The sequence below is a fragment of the Lepidochelys kempii genome, chromosome 5 (assembly GCF_965140265.1).
Source record: "Lepidochelys kempii isolate rLepKem1 chromosome 5, rLepKem1.hap2, whole genome shotgun sequence".
Lineage (NCBI taxonomy): Eukaryota > Metazoa > Chordata > Testudines > Cheloniidae > Lepidochelys > Lepidochelys kempii.
The window spans coordinates 78,612,860-78,634,836 of NC_133260.1; the positions used below are offsets into that span (position 1 = coordinate 78,612,860).

Below are 21,977 nucleotides of genomic sequence, written 5' to 3' on the forward strand. Positions count from 1 at the left end.
GGGGGCGGTTGGATGGGGCGGAGGTTCTGAGGTGGGGGGTGGTCAGGGGATGGCGAGTGAGGGGGCTGGATAGGGGGTGAGAGTCCCGGGGGCGGGGGTGTGAATAGGGATCGGTGCAGTCAGGGGACAGGTGGGGTTGGATAGGGGGTGGGAGTCCCGGGGGGTTTGTCAGGGAGCAGAGGTGTGGATAGGGGGCAGGGCAGTCAGGGGACAGTGAGCGGAGGGGGTTGGATGGGGATGGGATCCCGGGAGGGGGCAGTCAGGGGTCAAGGAGCAAGGCGGGTTGGATGGGTCACTGGTTCTGAGGGGGGCAGTGAGGGGGCAGATAGGGGGCGGTGTCCAGGCTGTTTGGGGAGGCACAGCCTTCCCTACCCGGTCCTCCATAAAGTTTCATAACCTGGTCGTGGCCCTCGGGCCAAAAAGTTTGCATACCCCTGGTCTAATGGCTGTCAACCTTTTTCCGTACTGTGGCTCGTTCTACAATATTAAAAAGTTTTGGGATCCCGCTTCCATCTAGCTATGAAGAAAGGGTGAGATTGAGAATCCATGTACTAAACCATGCTGTCTTCCATTCATCAGTGTTTACTAGATTTGACAAATTTGCCTGGAGAAAAATGTTTTCAGGCTGTATTACTGCAGGAATTGACTAGGTTTCTCCATATCTTTTTAGACAATCTGACTATGAATGTACACATTTTAAAATACAATCAGTGTTACGGCATATATTGTCTTTTTTGATACTTACATTCCTATTGTTTGGCAAACTCAGTAGTCTTTCTTACTTTTTTGAATACTCCTTTGCAGGGGGAATTTTTAAAACTTCATTTCTTTTTCTTAGTAACTATACGGAATCATTTCTAAGTGAATTATTGGTGAGTGGGGAAGTTGATTTGGTAGTGATGCAAATTTCTGCATGTACAAAACCATATATTGCATTTTAAATTAAGGGTAATGAGTAGTGTATTTCATTTTCTTCACTGCAGCTTTAACGCTGGATATTGTACAGGTGAGGAGAACTGGGATAATTTGTGAATACGCATTATGTTGTCATCTATAATTACATAATCACATACTGTTTTTTCCACAGGACCCCTGCCTTATTTAGTGTATAGAAAGGACTTGCTATTAGGATGAGTCTGGGTCGTGTAGTGAAAGACGTTGTTGTCTGTAAGACCCCCTGCAGCATTTGTTGCAGCAGTTGGAGGGTGTGCAGTGAATGAGGCCAGGGGACAGCAGGAAAAGAAAGAATGGTCTTGTGGTTGAGGCAGATGAATGGCATCCTGTAGAATTGGATTCTATTCCTCCTCCTGCCACAGAGTTCCCATGTGATAATAGGCAAGTCACTTAAACCACAGTTTTTACGGGTGGTCAGTAATTGTTTGCTCCTCATTTTCTGGGTGCCCAACTTGAGACCCTGGGATCTGATTTGCAGAAGTGCTGAGCACTCATAGTTGCAGCTTAAGTTTGTGGGAGCTGTGCTTTGAATATATTAAGTACTGTATAGTGCCACATACTCTGAAACTCGCATCCTAGATGTCTCAGGTAGGCCTTCCAAAATTAGTTGATACTTTTGACGTTAATCTCTCTCTGCCTTAACTCCCTATCTGTAAAATGGAGATAATATTCCCCTGTCACCTCACAAATGTATTGTGAAGATAAATTTATTAATGTTTGTGAAACACTTAGATACTATAATGGTGAGTGCCACAGAAAAGTTCATGAGGAAATTAATAATTCTATCTTCAGAATGAAGTTTGAATAGTGTGCACTAAATACATCCTCAGGCCACACACTGAACACTGAGGAGGAAACAAAATATGGACTAGCTCGCTGTTAATTAAGTGAGCACCATCCACCCTGTGCATTGACTAAGTCAGGAGTTATGTAGAAAAAATAGCATGTGATTATGTAGTTACAGACTGTGTCATAATGCATATGCACAAGAGGGCTGAATTAAGGTTGCACACCTAACCTTAATTCCGGCATTTCCTAACTTTTGAGTGTTGACTTTGCAACCTTAATAATATGCATATTAAAAAAAACCACTCATGTAGTTTTTGTGTGTATAGTTTAGTGTTATTAAATAACAATAAATAATCATGTTATTGCAATATTAAATATATTGCAAGCCATGCTAAAAGACAAAATATGTAAATCACATTATAATGTAACACACGTGAAGTGTTAAATCAAGCCAGCATTAACTCTGGTGCTGCCACTCCAACAGTGGTGAATGTAAAATTGGATGAGTGACATAAAAGTGCCCTGGCAGGCCAAGAAAGGCTGCTTGAGCATGAGGTGAAAACTGTGCTGGTGGTAGTTAAATAACATGTGGGTGCGGGAAGTTGATAGCTGGAGTTGGAGATGGTGCGAAAGAAGGTAGGAATCCTGTTGTGGTCACCAGAGCCCTCTAATATAATGGGACTTCAGTTTATTAAATTATGCATTTTATCCTGAATATAATACACATGTATTTGTCTTCCTTCCTTAGCAATATATATAGCTTCTTTTGAGAAAAATGCTAAAGGCTTTAAGGATGAATTAAGGGAAGATATTCTCTTCCTCGGATGTAGGACAGGAGAATCAGAAATACTTGTTAATTTGCCATACTGTGTCTGATTCCTCAGTCTAAACCTTGAAAATCCAACGTGCAGTAGTAGCTTTTACGTTTCACTGCTTGCTTAATCCAAAAACTAGTAATTCACAATTTAGGATAACAGAATTCATTTTTTGGAGGCCTTTTGGTTTAACACATCTTAATTAAGGTAGGTTTGAATTAACCTGAATGTCAGGGAGAAATAAATACGCTTAGCTTAGTGGTGCCCAAACTTTTTCTGTCATGCCCCCCACCCCCGCTTAATAGTAATGGCATCTGTTTGTGACCCCTCCCCCCTCTATTACTGCACAGTGGCTCAGCAGAGGACCTTGGGCTGAAGGCAAAGCTGAGAGCTGAACTAGGTGTGGGGGAGGGGCTGGACTAGAGGTGGAGCTGGCCTGTGGGTAGAGAGGGAATGAGGATAGAGCTGGCCTGAGGGCGGAGAGGGAATTTGGACAGAGCTGAGTGGAGCTGTGGCTGGGTTGGAGCTGGGCTGCGGTTGGGGCCAGAGCTGGGCTGGAGGTGGAGTGGAGCTGTGGCTGGGGTCAGAGTGGGGCTGGGTGACGCTCCCTCCCTACACCGTGTGGAGGCTGGTCCAGGTCCAGCCATGTGCCCCCCTGAAGGTTCCTCTGTATCCCCTTAGGGGGGTATGCCCCACAGTTTGGGGACCACTGGCTCAGCTAAATGACTTCCATATTTATAAATTGTGGTATGGATTTTTCAAGTTATTGTTCAGTGGCCATTAACACCCATAAATGTCATGAAGTTTGTTCAGTGGTGCACGTGTAAATACTATCATCCATGCCTAACAAAATCTTCAAATAGTATAAATGTGAAAACTCTCTCACTTTTGCAACACAATCCCCTATTTTCTACTCTCTACTACCATTGCCTAGTATATTTTTTTATCTAGTATATTTTTCTTGATCTACAGGTGAAATAAAAAGTTTGCAGAAACTAAACCAAGCATGAAGTAGAACTGGAACCTTTAATTTCATTAACTACATTGTAAGTGGTGAAGATTAATGTATATATCTCTTGCTAATTCTTTCCAATTACTTAGTTCATATAAATTCCCAAACCTTGTTAATTATGCTGAAGTCAAATGGTAATTCTTAACAGTATTTCCACAGCAAGGGAATTTTCCTGGCGTAACCTTGCCCTCTTGTAGAAACTCTCAGCCGATTAGGCACTCTGACTCTAGTCCATTCATTTTCAGCTCAAGCCTAATTGCTGCCAACTGACTGCCACAGGTACCTTGGCTTTCGTACATTTAAGGAATGCAGGTTCTTCAGAGAACAAACAAGGAAAGATTAATTGTTTGTTTTGTTTCATCCCAAGAGAAATGTGGGCGCTTAATCAAGAAAAATAATTTCTTCTGTTGATTTGGCTTATTTGGGGAATGGATAATTGTATAAGGGAAGGTATAGAACTCTGCATTTTGTAAGAAACATTGCCATTTACTTACACAGGAAGCAAAGATACAGTGAAATAAATGTAACACAACATTGAAATTGATGGGGATGGTTCACATTTCTCATAGTAAGTAATTTGGCTGTTGGGCTTTTATTTGAACCAATATCGTTAGGTGGTATTGTCATTTGTTTTGTCTGCTTCTTTGGAAATCTAATCAAGGAGACAATAGTAGGGGTAAAAAAACCACTTTTCCAAATTATCCTTAATTACTAGAGCACAAAGCAAGCTAAACACTCTAGTGTTTCCAATTAAAGAACCTGTTTCAAGTGGATACCATTAAATCTATCTTTCCCAATCTGATAAATAAGCTATCAAAGAGTGGAACAGATTAACTGGGATCAATTAGTTCAAGGCTTAGTATAAAAGAGTGAGCCAACATTATCAATGAATGCAAATTTTACATAAAACAAATAAGGACTATTTTAGTACCTACTCCCTACCCTATTCCCCTAGTTATCACAAAACAGAAATTTTGTCTGTGGCTCTAAAATTAGTCTGATTAATTTCTCTTTGAAAAGAGAGTTCTAAACCTCACCTCTTTAAGTCCTTTTCAGAATGTTAGGACATAGATTGTACAGAGAAGGCCACCATTAAGATATATCATTGATATTCCTCCCTTAACACACACTATGCGTTACGTACACAGTAAAGAAGTAAACTCCAGTAGGAAACTGGATGGCTTAGGGCAGGGGTCCCCAACGCGGTGCCCGCGGGCGCACTGGTGTGTGCCCGCAGGAAACCGTGCCACTGAAATGCCACCGAGAAGCGTTACTGTTTCTTGGTGGCATTTTGGCAGCGAGGCTTCAGTCTTCTGAAGTCGGTATCAAGTGGAGTGCCCCAAGGGTCGGTCCTGGGGCCGGTTTTATTCAATATCTTCATAAATGATCTGGAGGATGGTGTGGATTGCACTCTCAGCAAATTTGCGGATGATACTAAACTGGGAGGAGTGGTAGATACGCTGGAAGGGAGGGATAGGATACAGAAGGACCTAGACCAATTGGAAGATTGGGCCAAAAGGAATCTGATGAGGTTCAATAAGGATAAGTGCAGGGTCCTGCACTTAGGACGGAAGAACCCAATGCACAGCTACAGACTAGGGACCGAATGGCTAGGCAGCAGTTCTGCAGAAAAGGACCTAGGGGTGACAGTGGACGAGAAGCTGGATATGAGTCAGCAGTGTGCCCTTGTTGCCAAGAAGGCCAATGGCATTTTGGGATGTATAAGTAGGGGCATAGCGAGCAGATCGAGGGACGTGATCGTTCCCCTCTATTCGACATTGGTGAGGCCTCATCTGGAGTACTGTGTGCAGTTTTGGGCCCCACACTTCAAGAAGGATGTGGATAAATTGGAGAGAGTCCAGCGAAGGGCAACAAAAATGATTAGGGGACTGGAACACATGAGTTATGAGGAGAGGCTGAGGGAGCTGGGATTGTTTAGCCTGCAGAAGAGAAGAATGAGGGGGGATTTGATAGCTGCTTTCAACTACCTGAAAGGGGGTTCCAAAGAGGATGGCTCTAGACTGTTCTCAATGGTAGCAGATGACAGAACGAGGAGTAATGGTCTCAAGTTGCAGTGGGGGAGGTTTAGATTGGATATTAGGAAAAACTTTTTCACTAAGAGGGTGGTGAAACACTGGAATGCGTTACCTAGGGAGGTGGTAGAATCTCCTTCCTTAGAGGTTTTTAAGGTCAGGCTTGACAAAGCCCTGGCTGGGATGATTTAACTGGGAATTGGTCCTGCTTTGAGCAGGGGGTTGGACTAGATGACCTTCTGGGGTCCCTTCCAACCCTGATATTCTATGATTCTATGATTCTGGGAATAGGAATATGCTATTCCCACAGAAAGGTTGGGGACCACTAGCTTAGGGGATTTGAAACAGGCAGAGGCTGCAGAAAATAACAGGCATAGAAAATGACAGATTTCACAATTTAGGTCTTGTCACAAAAGTTATTACTTCCTACAGCATTTAAGCTTTCAATAAAGCCGTGTTTAGTCTACAACTTCCAATGGAGTTTGTTGTGTTAGTGGGTGTGGCTGACTGTAAACGTGGTTTGGATCTGTGCATCACATGGTTAATTCGCTGTTAAGTAACCATATAGCTAGTCAATATTACACCCTTGCCCGGGGTCGAAAGTGGGACATGGTTTTATTTCTGTTACTTTTTTCGCACACTGGGTTTTGTTTGATCTTTTTGTTTTGTTTTGTTTCTGCAACATAAGCACAGTTAGGGAGCTCTGTTTAAGTAACCAGTTTGGCCGGTTCTCCTTCCTCCCAGCTGTATGTGCGGCAGGATATCCCAGATTGTATTGCTTTTGGTGTCACTCAGCATACATGTCCTCTGGGCGCTCAGTCCCCAGATAAATTCCCAGATTTTCCCAGAATCTACTGATATAAACATGAGTAAGAAGCATGGTGAGTGCTGATGGATAAACATAGTTGGTACATAGTTGTATTTACAGAAAAGCTGCTGACATTTGTTCTAACTAGATCAGAAGAGGTGGTCTGTTCCAAAATGTGTCTCTACTTTTAGTATAGACAAGGGCTGGAGGGAAAATGATTGTAGTTTATTCCAATTGGAAAAAAGGAGTGGAGTGTATCCATGGTCCTGTATGCACTAAAGAAACTGCTATTTCTAACCAGTTTTATAAAACTGTTTCAGCTAGCATAGTTGTACTGTCAGTGTGAATAGGGTGGAATTTTCTTATAAACAACTTTTCCGTTAGTGTCCAGAATGGATTTTTAAAATTCTCTCTCTATCTGTGGCCCATCTGTACTGGCAGCATAGCTACTTGAAACTGTTTTTCAAAACTGTTTTCCTAAAACAGCCATTTGTGTAGTGCAAACAGGACTTTTAAGGCAAATGTTCAACTGGAATCTACATATTTTTTTTTACGTGGACAAAACTCCTCTTTGCCCTGGTCTACACTAGGACTTTAGGTCGAATTTAGCAGCGTTAAATCGATTTAAACCTGCACCCGTCCACACAGTGAAGCCCTTTATTTCGACTTAAAGGGCTCTTAAAATCGATTTCCTTACTCCACCCCTGACAAGTGGATTAGCGCTTAAATCGACGTTCCCGGCTCGAATTTGGGGTACTGTGGACACAATTCGATGGTATTGGCCTCCGGGAGCTATCCCAGAGTGCTCCATTCTGACCGCTCTGGACAGAACTCTCAACTCAGATGCACTGGCCAGGTAGACAGGAAAAGAACCACAAACTTTTGAATCTCATTTCCTGTTTGGCCAGCGTGGCAAGCTGCAGGTGACCATGCAGAGCTCATCAGCACAGGTGACCATGATGGAGTCCCAGAATCGCAAAAGAGCTCCAGCATGGACCGAACGGGAGGTACGGGATCTGATCGCTGTTTGGGGAGAGGAATCCGTGCTATCAGAACTCCATTCCAGTTTTCGAAATGCCAAAACCTTTGTGAAAATCTCCCAGGGCATGAAGGACAGAGGCCATAACAGGGACCCGAAGCAGTGCCGCATGAAACTGAAGGAGCTGAGGCAAGCCTACCAGAAAACCAGAGAGGCGAACAGCCGCTCTGGGTCAGAGCCCCAAACATGCCGCTTCTATGATGAGCTGCATGCCATTTTAGGGGGTTCAGCCACCACTACCCCAGCCGTCTTGTTTGACTCCTTCAATGGAGATGGAGGCAATACGGAAGCAGGTTTTGGGGACGAAGAAGATGAGGAGGAGGAGGAGGTTGTAGATAGCTCACAGCAAGCAAGCGGAGAAACCGGTTTTCCCGACAGCCAGGAACTGTTTCTCACCCTAGACCTGGAGCCAGTACCCCCCGAACCCACCCAAGGCTGCCTCCTGGACCCAGCAGGCGGAGAAGGGACCTCTGGTGAGTGTACCTTTTAAAATGCTATACATGGTTTAAAAGCAAGCATGTGAAAGGATTACTTTGCCCTGGCATTTGCGGTTCTCCTAGATGTAGTCCTAAAGCCTTTGCAAAAGGTTTCTGGGGAGGGCAGCCTTATTTCGTCCTTCATGGTAGGACACTTTACCACTCCAGGCCAGTAACACGTACTCGGGAATCACTGTAGAACAAAGCATTGCAGTGTATGTTTGCTGGCATTCAACCAAAATCCGTTCTTTATCTCTCTGTGTTATCCTCAGGAGAGTGAGATATAATTCATGGTCACCTGGTTGAAATAGAGTGCTTTTCTTCAGGGGACACTCAGAGGAGCCCATTCCTGCTGGGCTGTTTGCCTGTGGCTAAACAGAAATGTTCCCCGCTGTTAGCCACAGGGAGGGGGGAAGGTTGAGGGGGTAGTCACGCGGTGGGAGGAGGCAAAATGCGACCTTGTAACGAAAGCACATGTGCTATGTATGTAATGTTAACAGCAAGGTTTACCCTGAAAGAGTGTAGCGACTGTTTTATAAAATGTGTCTTTTTAAATACCGCTGTCCCTTTTTTTTTCTCCACCAGCTGCATGTGTTTCAATGATCACAGGATCTTCTCCTTCCCAGAGGCTAGTGAAGCTTAGAAAGAAAGAAAAACGCACTCGCGATGAAATGTTCTCCGAGCTCATGCTGTCCTCCCACACTGACAGAGCACAGACAAATGCGTGGAGGCAAATAATGTCAGAGTGCAGGAAAGCACAAAATGACCGGGAGGAGAGGTGGCGGGCTGAAGAGAGTAAGTGGCGGGCTGAAGAGAGTAAGTGGCGGGCTGAAGACAGGGCTGAAGCTCAAATGTGGCGGCAGCGTGATGAGAGGAGGCAGGATTCAATGCTGAGGCTGCTGCAGGACCAAACCAGTATGCTCCAGTGTATGGTTGAGCTGCAGCAAAGGCAGCTGGAGCACAGACTGCCACTGCTGCCCCTCTGTAACCAACCGCCCTCCTCCCCAAGTTCCATAGCCTCCACACCCAGACGCCCAAGAACGCGGTGGGGGGGCCTCCAGCCAACCAGCCACTCCACCACAGAGGATTGCCCAAAAAAAAGAAGGCTGTCATTCAATAAATTTTAAAGTTGTAAACTTTTAAAGTGCTGTGCTTAAAGTGCTGTGTGGCATTTTCCTTCCCTCCTCCACCACCCCTCCTGGGATACCTTGGTAGTCATCTCCCTATTTGTGTGATGAATGAATAACGAATGCATGACTGTGAAGCAGCAATGACTTTATTGCCTCTGCAAGCGGTGATTAAAGGGAGGAGGGGAGAGTGGTTAGCTTACAGGGAAGTAGAGTGAACCAAGGGGCGGGGGGTTTCATCAAGGAGAAACAAACAGAACTTTCACACCGTAGCCTGGCCAGTCATGAAACTGGTTTTCAAAGCTTCTCTGATGCGTACCGCGCCCTCCTGTGCTCTTCTAACCGCCCTGGTGTCTGGCTGCGCGTAACCAGCAGCTAGGCGATTTGCCTCAGCCTCCCACCCCGCCATAAACGTCTCCCCCTTACTCTCACAGATATTGTGGAGCACACAGCAAGCAGTAATAACAGTGGGAATATTGGTTTCGCTGAGGTCTAAGCGAGTCAGTAAACTGCGCCAGCGCGCCTTTAAACGTCCAAATGCACATTCTACCACCATTCTGCACTTCCTCAGCCTGTAGTTGAACAGCTCCTGACTACTGTCCAGGCTGCCTGTGTACGGCTTCATGAGCCATGGCATTAAGGGGTAGGCTGGGTCCCCAAGGAAACATATAGGCATTTCAACATCCCCAACAGTTATTTTCTGGTCTGGGAATAAAGTCCCTTCCTGCAGCTTTTGAAACAGACCAGAGTTCCTGAAGATGCGAGCATCATGGACCTTTCCCGGCCATCCCACGTTGATGTTGGTGAAACGTCCCTTGTGATCCACCAGAGCTTGCAGCACTATCGAAAAGTACCCCTTGCGGTTTATGTACTCGGCGGCTTGGTGCTCCGGTGCCAAGATAGGGATATGGGTTCCGTCTATAGCCCCACCACAGTTAGGGAATCCCATTGCAGCAAAGCCATCCACTATGACCTGCACATTTCCCACGGTCACTACCCTTCATATCAGCAGAGCTTTGATTGCGTGAGCTACTTGCATAACAGCAGCCCCCACAGTAGATTTGCCCACTCCAAATTGATTCCCAACTGACCGGTAGCTGTCTGGCGTTGCAAGCTTCCACAGGGCTATCACCACTCGCTTCTCAACTGTGAGGGCTGCTCTCATCCTGGTATTCATGCGCTTCAGGGCAGGGGAAAGCAAGTCACAAAGTTCCATGAAAGTGCCCTTACGCATGCGAAAGTTTCGCAGCCACTGGGAATCGTCCCAGACCTGCAACACTATGCGGTCCCACCAGTCTGTGCTTGTTTCCCGAGCCCAGAATCGGCGTTCCACAGCATGAACCTGCCCCATTAGCACCATGATGCATGCATTGTCAGGGCCCACGCTTTCAGAGAAATCTGTGTCCATGTCCTGATCACTCACGGGACCGCGCTGACGTCGCCTCCTCGCCCGGTATCGCGTTGCCATGTTCTGGTGCTGCATATACTGCTGGATAATGCGTGTGGTGTTTAATGTGCTCCTAATTGCCAAAATGAGCTCAGCAGCCTCCATGCTTGCCTTGGTATGGCGTCCGCACAGAAAAAAGGCGCGGAACGATTGTCTGCCGTTGCTCTGACGGAGGGAGGGGCGACTGATGACACGGCTTACAGGGTTGGCTTCAGGGAGCTAAAATCAACAAAGGGTGTGCCTGTACATCAAGGAGTATTTCAGGCAGGACTTCACGGAGGGTTCCAATAAGAAATGGTGCACCTAAGTTATCGTTGTTATTGGAACAAGGAGGTTAGCCTGGCCTCTGATTGATACATGGCTAGATTTACCTCGCTGCACCTTCTCTGTGAGTGACTGCAGTGTGATCTAGACAGGGGAGGAGGCAAATGAGTACAAAACAAATCTGGTCTATTTCTTGTTCTGACCCACTCCATCTATCTTTTACATCTTTGGCTGGCAGCAGACGGTGCAGAAGGACTGCATGCCATCCACATCTCATGGCTGCTTGGCAGAAGATGGTACAGTACGACTGCTAACCATCTTCATCTCTTGCCTGCCTGGCATAAGATGGTACAATACGACTGCTAGCAATCCTCATCTCTTGCCTGCCTGGCAGAAGATGGTACAGTACGACTGCTAGCAGTCCGTATCGCCTGCCCGCTCACCATAAGACGGTTCAATAGGACTGCAGGACTAAAGAGAATGACCTGGTCAAGTCACTCCAAATTTAGTCCCTGCGCCCATGTCTGCCCAGGCGCTCCCAGCCGACATGGCCAGGAGCACCTCAGACACGACGAGGACGACTACCAGTCGTATTGCACCGTCTGCTGCCAGAAGGCAATGGGTTGCTGCTACTGTGCAGCAAAGCCGTACCGCGTCTGCCAGCACCCAGGAGACATAGGGTGACGGTTACCTGAGCGGGCTCCATGCTTGCCGTGGTATGGCGTCTGCACAGGTAACTCAGGAAAAAAGGCGCGAAATGATTGTCTGCCCTTGCTTTCACGGGGGGAGGGAGGGAACGGGGGCCTGACGATATGTACCCAGAACCACCCGCGACAATGTTTTAGCCCCATCAGGCATTGGGATCTCAACCCAGAATTCCAATGGGCAGCGGAGACTGCGGGAACTGTGGGATAGCTACCCACAGTGCAACGCTCTGGAAGTCGACGCTTGCCTCGGTACTGTGGAAGCACTCCGCCGAGTTAATGCACTTAATGCACTTAGAGCATTTTCTGTGGGGACACACACACTCGAATATATAAAACCGATTTCTAAAAAACCGACTTCTATAAATTCTACCTAATTTCGTAGTGTAGACATACCCATAGTGACACCAGTGCAACCATGTTGGTTGTATCTGTTCTAGGAAAATCAACATTACCCTCTCTGTCCACTGTGGAAAAAAGTTGTCCCAGTGATGTGCATGTGGTCAATGGAGTTCATACTCCATTCTAGAGATCCTCCTTATTTGGTGATACAGTTCCCAGTTGCCTGTCCATAACAGAACAAGTGCTTCTGCAGCACCCCTCCCTCAGACTTCCTGTCTGAGAAGCTAAACCATTTAAGGGTATAGTTCCCCATGCCACACCATATGCAGACACAATGAAAAACAAGAAATAATAGTAAGAGATTTATAGAATTTGGGGCCAGCAGGGACCATTATGTTAATCTAGTATGATCTCCTGCATAACACAGGCCATGGAATTTCACGCAACAATTCCTTCATCAAGCTCTTCATCAAGGCCTTCTGGCTGAGCTAGGCACATGGAAAGACATATGCAGTCTTGATTTAAAGACTTCAAATGATGGAGAATCCACCACATCCCGTAGGCTAGTTATTCCAATGGTTAATTACCTTTACTGTTAAAAAATTAAGCCTTATTTCTTGAGTGAATTTGTCTAGCTTTAGCTTTCAGCCATTGGATCTCATTATGTCTCTTTTCTGCTCAATTAAAGAACCCTCTACTATTATAAATCTTCTCCCCATGTGTATTACTTGTGGACCATAATCCAATCACCTTTAAACATTCTCTTCAATAAGATAAATAGATTGAACTTCTTAGAACTCTGACTGTAAAGGCAGATTTTCCTGACCTTAAATCACTCTTGTAGCTTTCTTCTGAACCCTTTGTCAGCATCTATGTAGATACCAAAGTTGGACACAGTATTCTGGTTATTGTCTCACTAATGCTATATTTACTCTGCATTCTAGTGCTTATACATCCATGGATCATGTTAGCGTACTTACTACAGCACTGTGCTAAGACCCCATCCGTCCCGTAGAATACCAAGGAATGTAGCAAAAATAATAATTTCAGTTCAGTTTCAAATTCCAAAACCTGCTAGTAATTAAACCAGGGTCCTTAGTGGCAGAATTTTCATTGGGAAGGTTGCAGCACAAATCACTTACAAATTCCTTTGCCCGGGAAACCCACAGCCAGAAACTGTGCCTCCAGAGTGAGCGACACAGGTGGAGAAGGAGGTGTGACCAGAACAGCCAGAATCTGAGGATGTTTTAGTGAACCAGTGTTTTAGTGAATCTCAGCTTCAGCCTCCTTTGTATTACTGGTGAAGATTCAAATTTCTCTCCCCTCGCTGAGTAAAGGACATATATTGTTGCCAAATATATGGATATTGTTTACAAAAAAAACTGCTCTTTGTTTTAAATATTTAATGTCGTCTCCGTATTCACCAGAAACATGCAGCTTACTGAGAACAGCTTAGGGTATTGTAACTTTTAATGTTTGGGCAATTTGATTTAATTTTAAAAATGCTAATTATTTTATAGGATTTAACCCACAATTTGATTTCAAAATTACTCCTTGGTTGGACAAGTTACATCTCTTTAGTAATAAGAATGTGGAACCTTATAGAAAAATGAGATAAATTACTATCGAACTGCAATGAAAAATGGAGCCCTCTGACTGATGCTATTCATTTGTCATCAGCACAGAAAAGGTTAATAAGCGCTTGCTGGTCAAGTTATGTTGGCCTTTTTCACCAGTAATTGCATCATTCCATGTCTTTATCAAGAAATCCCTTGCTAGCGAGTTTTGGGAGGGACAAGTGTCAAGGAACAGAAGCCACAATGAAGTACCTGTGATTGAGCAAGGATTACATTGCTCAGTTCATTCTGTAAAAACTTGTCAGCTTGCTACCCAAATAAATGCCTAGAGTGCGTAAAACATGGCGCAGAGTGACCCTTAGAAGAAAAATCAATTGTAATTCATATTTCATATGTCTATAATTGCTTGTGAAAGCATGGCAGCAGTTTGTTTATAGGGCAGCTCTCCCTTATTGTGGTTTGTTTCTTAAGGTTTTTTCTTGTTCTCAATGCTCATGTTCTTCATGTATTCTGCATTACACCGATCTGTTGCAAAAGACAAGCTTTTCTGTTTCCACATTGCCATTCTTATTACTGCTGCACTGTGCTTTTGAGCTAGTGCACTGAACTAGAGATATAAGCATACCGTGTGCTAAAAGTACAGCAATTTTGCTTTGAATACTCCTGAAGGTTTTTTCGCTCGCTCTTCTTGTTTGTTTGGTTTTGTTTTCTTGTAGACAAGGTTCTATTATCTGTGAAGTTATCAATTTGCTAGTGTTTTAACTGACTCCATTTTTGTAATGTTTGTTTTTAAACAATTTCCCAGGTAGGTAAAGAATCCTTACAGACTGATAATTTAAAGCCGAATTTTGAAAATGCCCTCCTCTTTTTTCTTTTCTTTTCTATTTTTAAAAGATGTTGCTGTAGGATTCCTATCCCCACTGTGGACTGAGATGTCATAGGGATAGAGAAAATGCCGCTCACTTTATGGATTACTGTTAGGTCAACAAAACTTTGGCAGCATTGATTAACTTGACAGTGAGTACAGCAGTACATTTATCACTTATGGCTGTGCTGTAGAAAATCTAATAAGAGGCAAACAATTCCCTTTAGAGCAGTAACAGGTTCACTGTGGCTAACGGTGCATGCACTGGAAATTTCTGCCTTTAAATTATACCCTTGCTGCTAGTTGGGTCATTGACTCAAAGCTACTGCACTTCCACAACCGTGTTCTTATATTATTAATTTGATCAAAATCATTTGGTTTATATAAATGTGGTTAAACTATAGTTTGTACCTGTGGGGGTTTTTTTAAGTTTATATTTTTAAGAAGAGACAGAGAAATTGATTCAGTCCAAGCCTTATGAAGTGAAAATCAGAGCTGACTCTTGTAATTCCTAATGTTTGAGTTCTTGCAAGATTGTAACGAAGAAAATTCTTAATTCTTGCCCCCAGAACATTTAATTCACAAAACTGGCACAGATTTCAAGAAATATAGTTTTTCATTTAATTAGTTGCATCAGTTGATCTATTGTAAGTACATTTATAAAGATACATTTATATATGTGCAAATATGAGGTTTTTATTGAATTACCAGAGGCTCATTCTAAAAAACAAAACATTCTGTACAAGTTTGTTTACAATTAGCTAGATGGACACATCTCACTTCTGTGGGGGTTAGAACTGAACAAGTGAGGGACTTATTTTTCCTTGTCTCTTTGAATGTGTGATATGTTCTGCTTTTTGTAATGAAAGCAGTGTTTGAGTCTAATAATAAAGTTTATTTCTGATTATATGGCACTCTCTCTTATGTAGCACTGTTCAGTTGTCTTTTATTAAATCTTCTTTGAAAAGTTTATGGAGGCTGGATTGAGACAGTCTTTACTAATATAAAAGAAAATACTCTAGGTCTCCATTATAGAAAGGTCACTAAGATTTTTAGACTTGTTTTCCTTGATAATCCTTTGAAATAATTAGACTGCATAATTTTTTTCTTATGCACAAATGTAACTAAGGTTTATTACTGTCCAAAGAATAAACATTAATACTTCTACCCTTTACTCAACTTCTGTATACTGAGCAGAAAAGTGTAATGGAGAAAATCTAGTGTCATTTCTGACCTGAGCCTGCAGTATATGGTTAATTTTTGCTGCCTCCTTCTTTGGTAGTACATTTTTTGAAATAGCCATCTACCTATCTATTGTTAAAGTTCATTTTTGTGCAGTATTAGGATACATTGTCCACTTGAATAGGGAGCTTTTATGAGCAACAAAACTTCTGTCATTTTGAGTGCTCTGTATTATTTTAGGAAGCAGCTTAAATTGGAGGGTTTTGTTCTGCAATATGTGTAAAATGATGTAGTTTTCTTTGTTGGGAGAGAAGTATTCTACTTGAATCAATTGTCAGGAGGTTTAATGTAATAAGGCAGTTTGTGGTCTGACTAAAAGAAACACAGTGCAAAAGAAATTCCCATAGCAGTTTGTTTTTAACAGAAAAACTGACTTCACCTGAAACATGAATACATTGAAAACCAAGACTTAATAAGGCAGAGCAGGTTTAGAATGAAACTGAATGGGTTGCTGTCCAAAGCTTGTCTTTTAATGGCTATGAACTAACCAAATATTCATGTTAATGGTACTGTAGCTCTATCAACAGTATTACAGCAGGTTCTTTGTTTTAATAAAAGTACTAGACAGGCTGACACATGTACACTTTGGGTATTGGAAAATTTTACCATTAAAACATTGCAGTCAAAGTTTTGGCTAAAAGTTGGGTTTCTAACTTTCACAAAGTATTGTATTTAGAGACGGCAACACACGTTTCCTCAGATTTCGTGGGCTCATACAATAGGAGTACCCCCACTGCTTGCCTTACTGAACAGAAACCTGATATTGATTAGCTATCACACTGGCATCAGAACTACTCTTAGGATTCAATTTTTTTGTTGTTTTGCATATTTTATTGATCAAAAGTGGTAAATGAGCATCAAGCGTGCAAGAAGACGATGAATTGTTTACTTGCATAAAATAACCTTTCAATAAGAGAAGATGCATTGCTCACACTTTTGGTGCTGTTCTGCTGCCCGAAGCAGATGGCATTCAGCTGCTATTGATTTGCTCCTATAGTTACAGAGCAGCATGTAACTAGGCATGCTCATTTCACTGAAGGAGTGGTGGGGGAGAATGGGGGATGTTTTCAAAAAGGAGTTGGGAGTAAAAGAGGAAGGACTCTTTTTTTCCTCGTCCAAAAAAATAAAAACCTTACAGTGTAACTTCCTTGCTGTATATAAATGAAAAGTTAGATTTATATGTCTCAGCAGAAAGAGAGGTTCTAGCATTTCTAAAAACAGTAGAACCTCACTAATGTAAGATGCATTACAGAGATCCATTACAGACTGAATTCATAAGTAAGCATAAGGTTTTTTTAAAAATCAAGCATGCTGCATCAGAACACCTACTTTCAGAGTAACAGCTGTGTTAGTCTGTATTTGCAAAAAGAAAAGGAGTACTTGTGGCACCTTAGAGACTAACCAATTTATTTGAGCATGAGCTTTCGCTCACGAAGTACTCCTTTTCTTTTTGAGAACACCTACTTTGTTCATTCATTTTGATCAGTGTGGTTTAGATTTTTGTTCATAGCACTGTACGGTATATTGCCAAATGCTTCACATTATATTTTGCAAAAATATTGACTCCTTGGTAGTGTCTGCAACACACTGGGCTTGATTATGCATACTGCGGACCTCAGTGGCATGGGTTCCACAGGAGCTGCTCAGTACCTCACAGAACCAAACCATTGGGTACCAAATCTCTTCTGAAATGTGAGGTGAGACTGCAGGATTTTTTTGTGAGAGTTATTGGGTTTGCTCGTTAGTGAATTGAATAAAATTCTACTTTGAAGAGGTTTTTTTTTAATCGGGTAGTTTTTCTTATCAAATATTAGTGAGAGAATGTGTCAATTGACAGCATTCAATGCAGCATAGGTAACCAAAAGACAAACTAAAATTAAGGAAGCTAATAAATATCCCATCACATGAACATAGGAGTTGATATGCTGGAGCAAAACATTTTCAGCCACCTAAGTCCAGGACCTTGCCTCTGGCTGTGTACTACACTTGATTTAGAGGAAGGAGGAACAAAAACCGGTCTGTTCCTGGCCACTATATTAACCTGGAAAGAACATTCCCTTCCAAGCTCCACTAGTGAATTATCTTATATTTAGAAGCATGAGTATTAAGAGCCCTCTGCTTCTTGACCTAATTGGTGAAGATACGTATTACTTCTGGTAACATGTGACAGTTACAGGGTAACTGCACCTGTATTCCACCTCCACCCACCATGGTCCACTTTAGGAGTGCCCAAATAGGGCTCAGGGCTCCAGCCATCACCCATCTCTGGGCAGGGACTCTTGTAGCACTTCCTTCTGACCAGAGCTGTTAAGGCTTTACAACCGGAATATACTGTGTTATGCCCAGCAAGCCAAAGGCTTTACACCTGCCATCCATTGTGTTATCCCAAGCCACTCTGCCTAGAGGCCATTCCCTGTCTCCAGGAGCTATAAACAGTGTATTGCCTGCAGTTACAAGTTACCACACAGCTCTTTCTAAGCAAGCATGTTTATTCTTCAGGCAAAAGTATTATAGAGAAAACATACGAACCCCGCCCCTCCAACAACAACAAAAAAAACAGATTTAAACACACCATCAGTCTTCTGGGTCCCTAGCAGGCCAAATCTTTCCAACACATCCACAAGAGTTAGTGCCTCCTTAGACAGAAGGTCCTGTCTATCTGCTGTATCAGAAAGAAGGCCCTGTGTCAGTTCAAGCTCATTGTTTCATACCAAAAACCCTTTCTTTGTTTGTCTCTGGAAAACCTGGCTTGAACCAGTATATGCAAACCACTCCAGGTGGTGGTATGTCTTGAGAGTCGTTTAGTCTCAGTGATCACTTCCCATTGTTTTTAGTTCTTGAGGGAGCTGTGGTGACCCTCCCCCATGGAATAAAACACAGTCATACATAAACCATTCATAGATTTAATACAATATGGTCTTCAAAGATACTGCATGTGATTACAGCACCTGTCACAACATGAATGTTTGTCTAATTTTTTTAATCTTCCTAAACTTTTGTTTTGTCTCTTAGTTCTTGCTTCAGTCACTTCCACAGTTTGACTATACTGTTACATTTTTGGTCTTTATTTGAAATTGGTTGCTATGTTGTTTTGACTATCTCTTTGCTCTTGTATTATTGGTCCTGGAGAATAAAAGCACTTGAGCAGTTACCACTAAATTGTTAGTTATTTGCTTCTATCTTATGTCCTCTTATATTCTTCTCCTTTTTAATTTAAATAATCATCAGTGTTTAAAAGCATGCCTTCTATGCTGTCCCCACAACCAGGTATTGACAAATAATTTTTCATAGCATAGTTCATTTATCAAAGAGTTTTAATCTATTACTTTTACACCGTATGTATAAACTTCCAAGTAAACTTTTTAAAACAAGGATTGCTTCATATGCTTTGACACATCTTTACATTTCTTTCTGCTCTCTGGCTGTATAATGATACCTTGTTTCAGAAGGTCCATCCCAAACAAGTTAAATGTTACTAACCTTTCATGTCAGCAATTTATTTCACAACACTTATGAGAGGTAAAGGATTGCAACCATCATAGTAAATAGAGAATATTTTAATCTTGGCTGTTAAGATGTAGTGATTAGCAGTTTTTTAAAATTAATTTTGCAGAGATTAAACCTTTTTAGTCATTCAGAAAGCAGATGCTTTTGAATCAGTGTTCGTGCTGTCAGTGTAGCATTGCTGCATTGTTGTCACTTTAATTAGATGTCACTTTCTAATGGGACAAGGAAAATGTTTTAAACATAAGAACTAATATAAACAAGAGCTAATTTAATGTGATCCAGTATATCTGGACAAATCTAAATGTTGTTAAAAGGCATTTCATGGTTACAGTTCTTTTCTACTGTAAAACTGTTTGTTTTCACCATGGAAACATTTTCACTTTATTCCTGTTATATCTCTGAGTCATAAAAATTTGTATAAAGAGAAAATAACTTCTGTTTTCCCCAAACTTGGTAGCTCCCACAGCCCTCCAGAGTTTAAAAGAGCTCCATGGACTTTCCTTCTGTGAAAACAGTTTGCATAAGGAGCTCCAGAATTCAGATTGCACAAAATACTATACGGAAGTATTGTCTGTTAAACTGTGATAAATTCCACTTTACAAAATAATAGAATTATTTGCTACTTTTGCTTAGCACAGACAGACCAATTTCTAAAGTAGCCTTTTCTGAATGCAACATGCGTGTTAGTTTGCTTTTTGAAAGATGCTGAAAACTTGAAGTAAGCTCCAGAATTTTTAAAACTGGGGGGTACACTTATTTTCTTTCAGTGGATTCCCTAACACATTACAAATGATAATGAACATCACAGACTCTGGATTCAACCAGATACTTTGTGCTGTGTGTGCTACCATTTTCCTGATAAGATACAAATATTCATACACACCTACATGTTTTTTGTTAATTGAGTGATCCCTACTTTATCTCTGCACAAATGACACAACTATTGAAGTTGTGGAGATTCAGGCTTGAAGTATGTCCTCGGGACTGAGTGTGTTAACCCCAAATGCAGTGAATTCCCTACTCTTTCTGCATACTCTTGTTCTGACTTTGTGTGGACACTTGCTGCTTAATGTAATTAGTTTCAAAGGGAATGTCACATCATTTCTCAGAAGTTTAGTCTGACCCAAAACCTCTAGTAAGGAAATATCAGGGAGACAAAACAAGAAAAGTTACTGTGGAGTTGAATTGCATCTTTGCTGCAGTGCTTTGTGGTTAGCATAGGGAACTATGTAAATGAGTGAATTAAATATTTCTGGGTCTTGTCATGTTTGTGTGCAGATGCATGAAGTTGTCAGTATTGTGGATAGTAATCTCATTTTCTTAGAAGTTGTTGTTTATAATTTTTAACCTGCCACCTGACCCTCAAGGCCCACAACCACAAAATGGATATTGTGGAGTTAAGGCTGTGGAACATCTTCCTGATGAAGTAAAAACCCATCAGAGAGAACTGCCATTTCAGGGCCACTTTTAAACTATGGTCCAGTTGAATTCACACATTTTAACACATTATTTTACTAATAATATTCGCCATGCTACAATATTTATATTTCATCTAAATACAGCTGCACTGGCAGAGGAGCCTTTGTAAGATTGGGGGAGAACTGCCTATTTCTGACTGCAGGAATGTGATTCTCCTGGATTTGGCTTCTCTCCATGCAAATAGTGACTCCTTCTGTGAACCCATTTTTTCAAACTTGGTTTTGCATATACTCTTCATTAAGGACTATTTCCATGACAAGAACGTTTGGGAAAATGGGAAAAGTGTGTTCTAGTCACATTCACAAAACTCAAATATAAGTGAGAGGATGTTGCTCAACCCTTCTGAAAAATAAATTAATCTACAGCCAGAAAGGAGCATGGAAAATTTCAACCAAAAAGTATGTACTGCAGTGTTGATGATTCAGGGTTTAACCCTGCTGAATATGTATGATGGAGGGGTTATTACAGTTGCATATTAAAAAAGCTAGGAAATTACCTACCAAAAATGCATTAAAGAACATTATTTATTCAAACTCTCGAAAGTTAGGAATGACCAGAATTAAGGTTTCTTGTACAACCTTAATTTGGTCCCTTTGTGCATATGCATTATGACACAGTCTTTAGTTACATGATCACCTGCTGGTTTTTTCCACGGGGCCCTGCCTCATTCAGTGAACACACAAGGAATCAGAATTCAGTTGCACAGACAACTGTAAATCTGGTATTGTCCAGCCACGCTGGAGGAAAGACAGGAGGCAATGGATGTGATTAAATCAGGCCACAACTTCATTTAGTTAAAATATCCAGCAATAAATTTTGCAGTGCAGGTCATCGTTTCCACACAATTCCCAACCTGGTCCCAGCCATCCCAGTCCTGGAATCCCACACTCTCCCTTCGTATGAGGGTTAATTGGGCTATAGAAGGAGGGTGGGGGGTCAGCTCCTGGCTGTACCAGATGTAGGAGCCCTGACCCCAACTTCCCCAGCTTCCTTAAGGAATGTTTTCCTCTAAATCCTATTTTATCCAATAACCATATCACTTCCTTTTTCTTTGAGTATGGGCCTCCGGACCATGGCCATGTTGGGATCCCTGGGCAACCTATTGTTGGCAATTCTCTAGGATCCTGACCCTATCCCATTGGGATGATAGGGAGACCCAAGCTTCCCCTCCCCAGCAGCAGGAGAAAACATTTGAGGAGCAGGAGTCCAGGGTGGACAAAAAAGCCACACCTCAGACCACCATCTTGTCCTCTTCTCCAGAGGAGGTCTTGTTGCCTCTTCACCCCCCCTTCAATAGCCGATGATTTTTTCAAGTTCCAGGACCTTGTGAAGTGAGTGGCAGACTCTCTACAGATATGCCTTGAGGAGATCAGAAAAACCCAATACAAGCTACTGGACATTCTGAATCTAGAGTTGCCCTCCTCATTAACAAGGCTCTACTGGAACCCACTAGAACCATCTGGCAAACCCCAGCTATAGTGACACCCACTTGTAAGA

At 42.4% G+C, this 21,977-nt stretch overlaps 2 protein-coding genes across 4 annotated transcripts in view; both read left to right on the plus strand.

The window, feature by feature from the left end:
* Positions 1-21,977, plus strand: part of SNX24 (sorting nexin 24) — a 147,048-nt gene that overhangs the window by 105,567 nt on the left and 19,504 nt on the right. The window lies entirely within an intron of this gene.
* LOC140911724 (uncharacterized) lies at positions 7,267-12,806 on the plus strand. The gene is made up of 3 exons (XM_073345340.1): positions 7,267-7,923; positions 8,512-8,656; positions 12,755-12,806. Exons 1-3 carry the CDS (start codon positions 7,341-7,343, stop codon positions 12,804-12,806), a joined length of 780 nt encoding a protein of 259 aa, XP_073201441.1. The 5' UTR covers positions 7,267-7,340.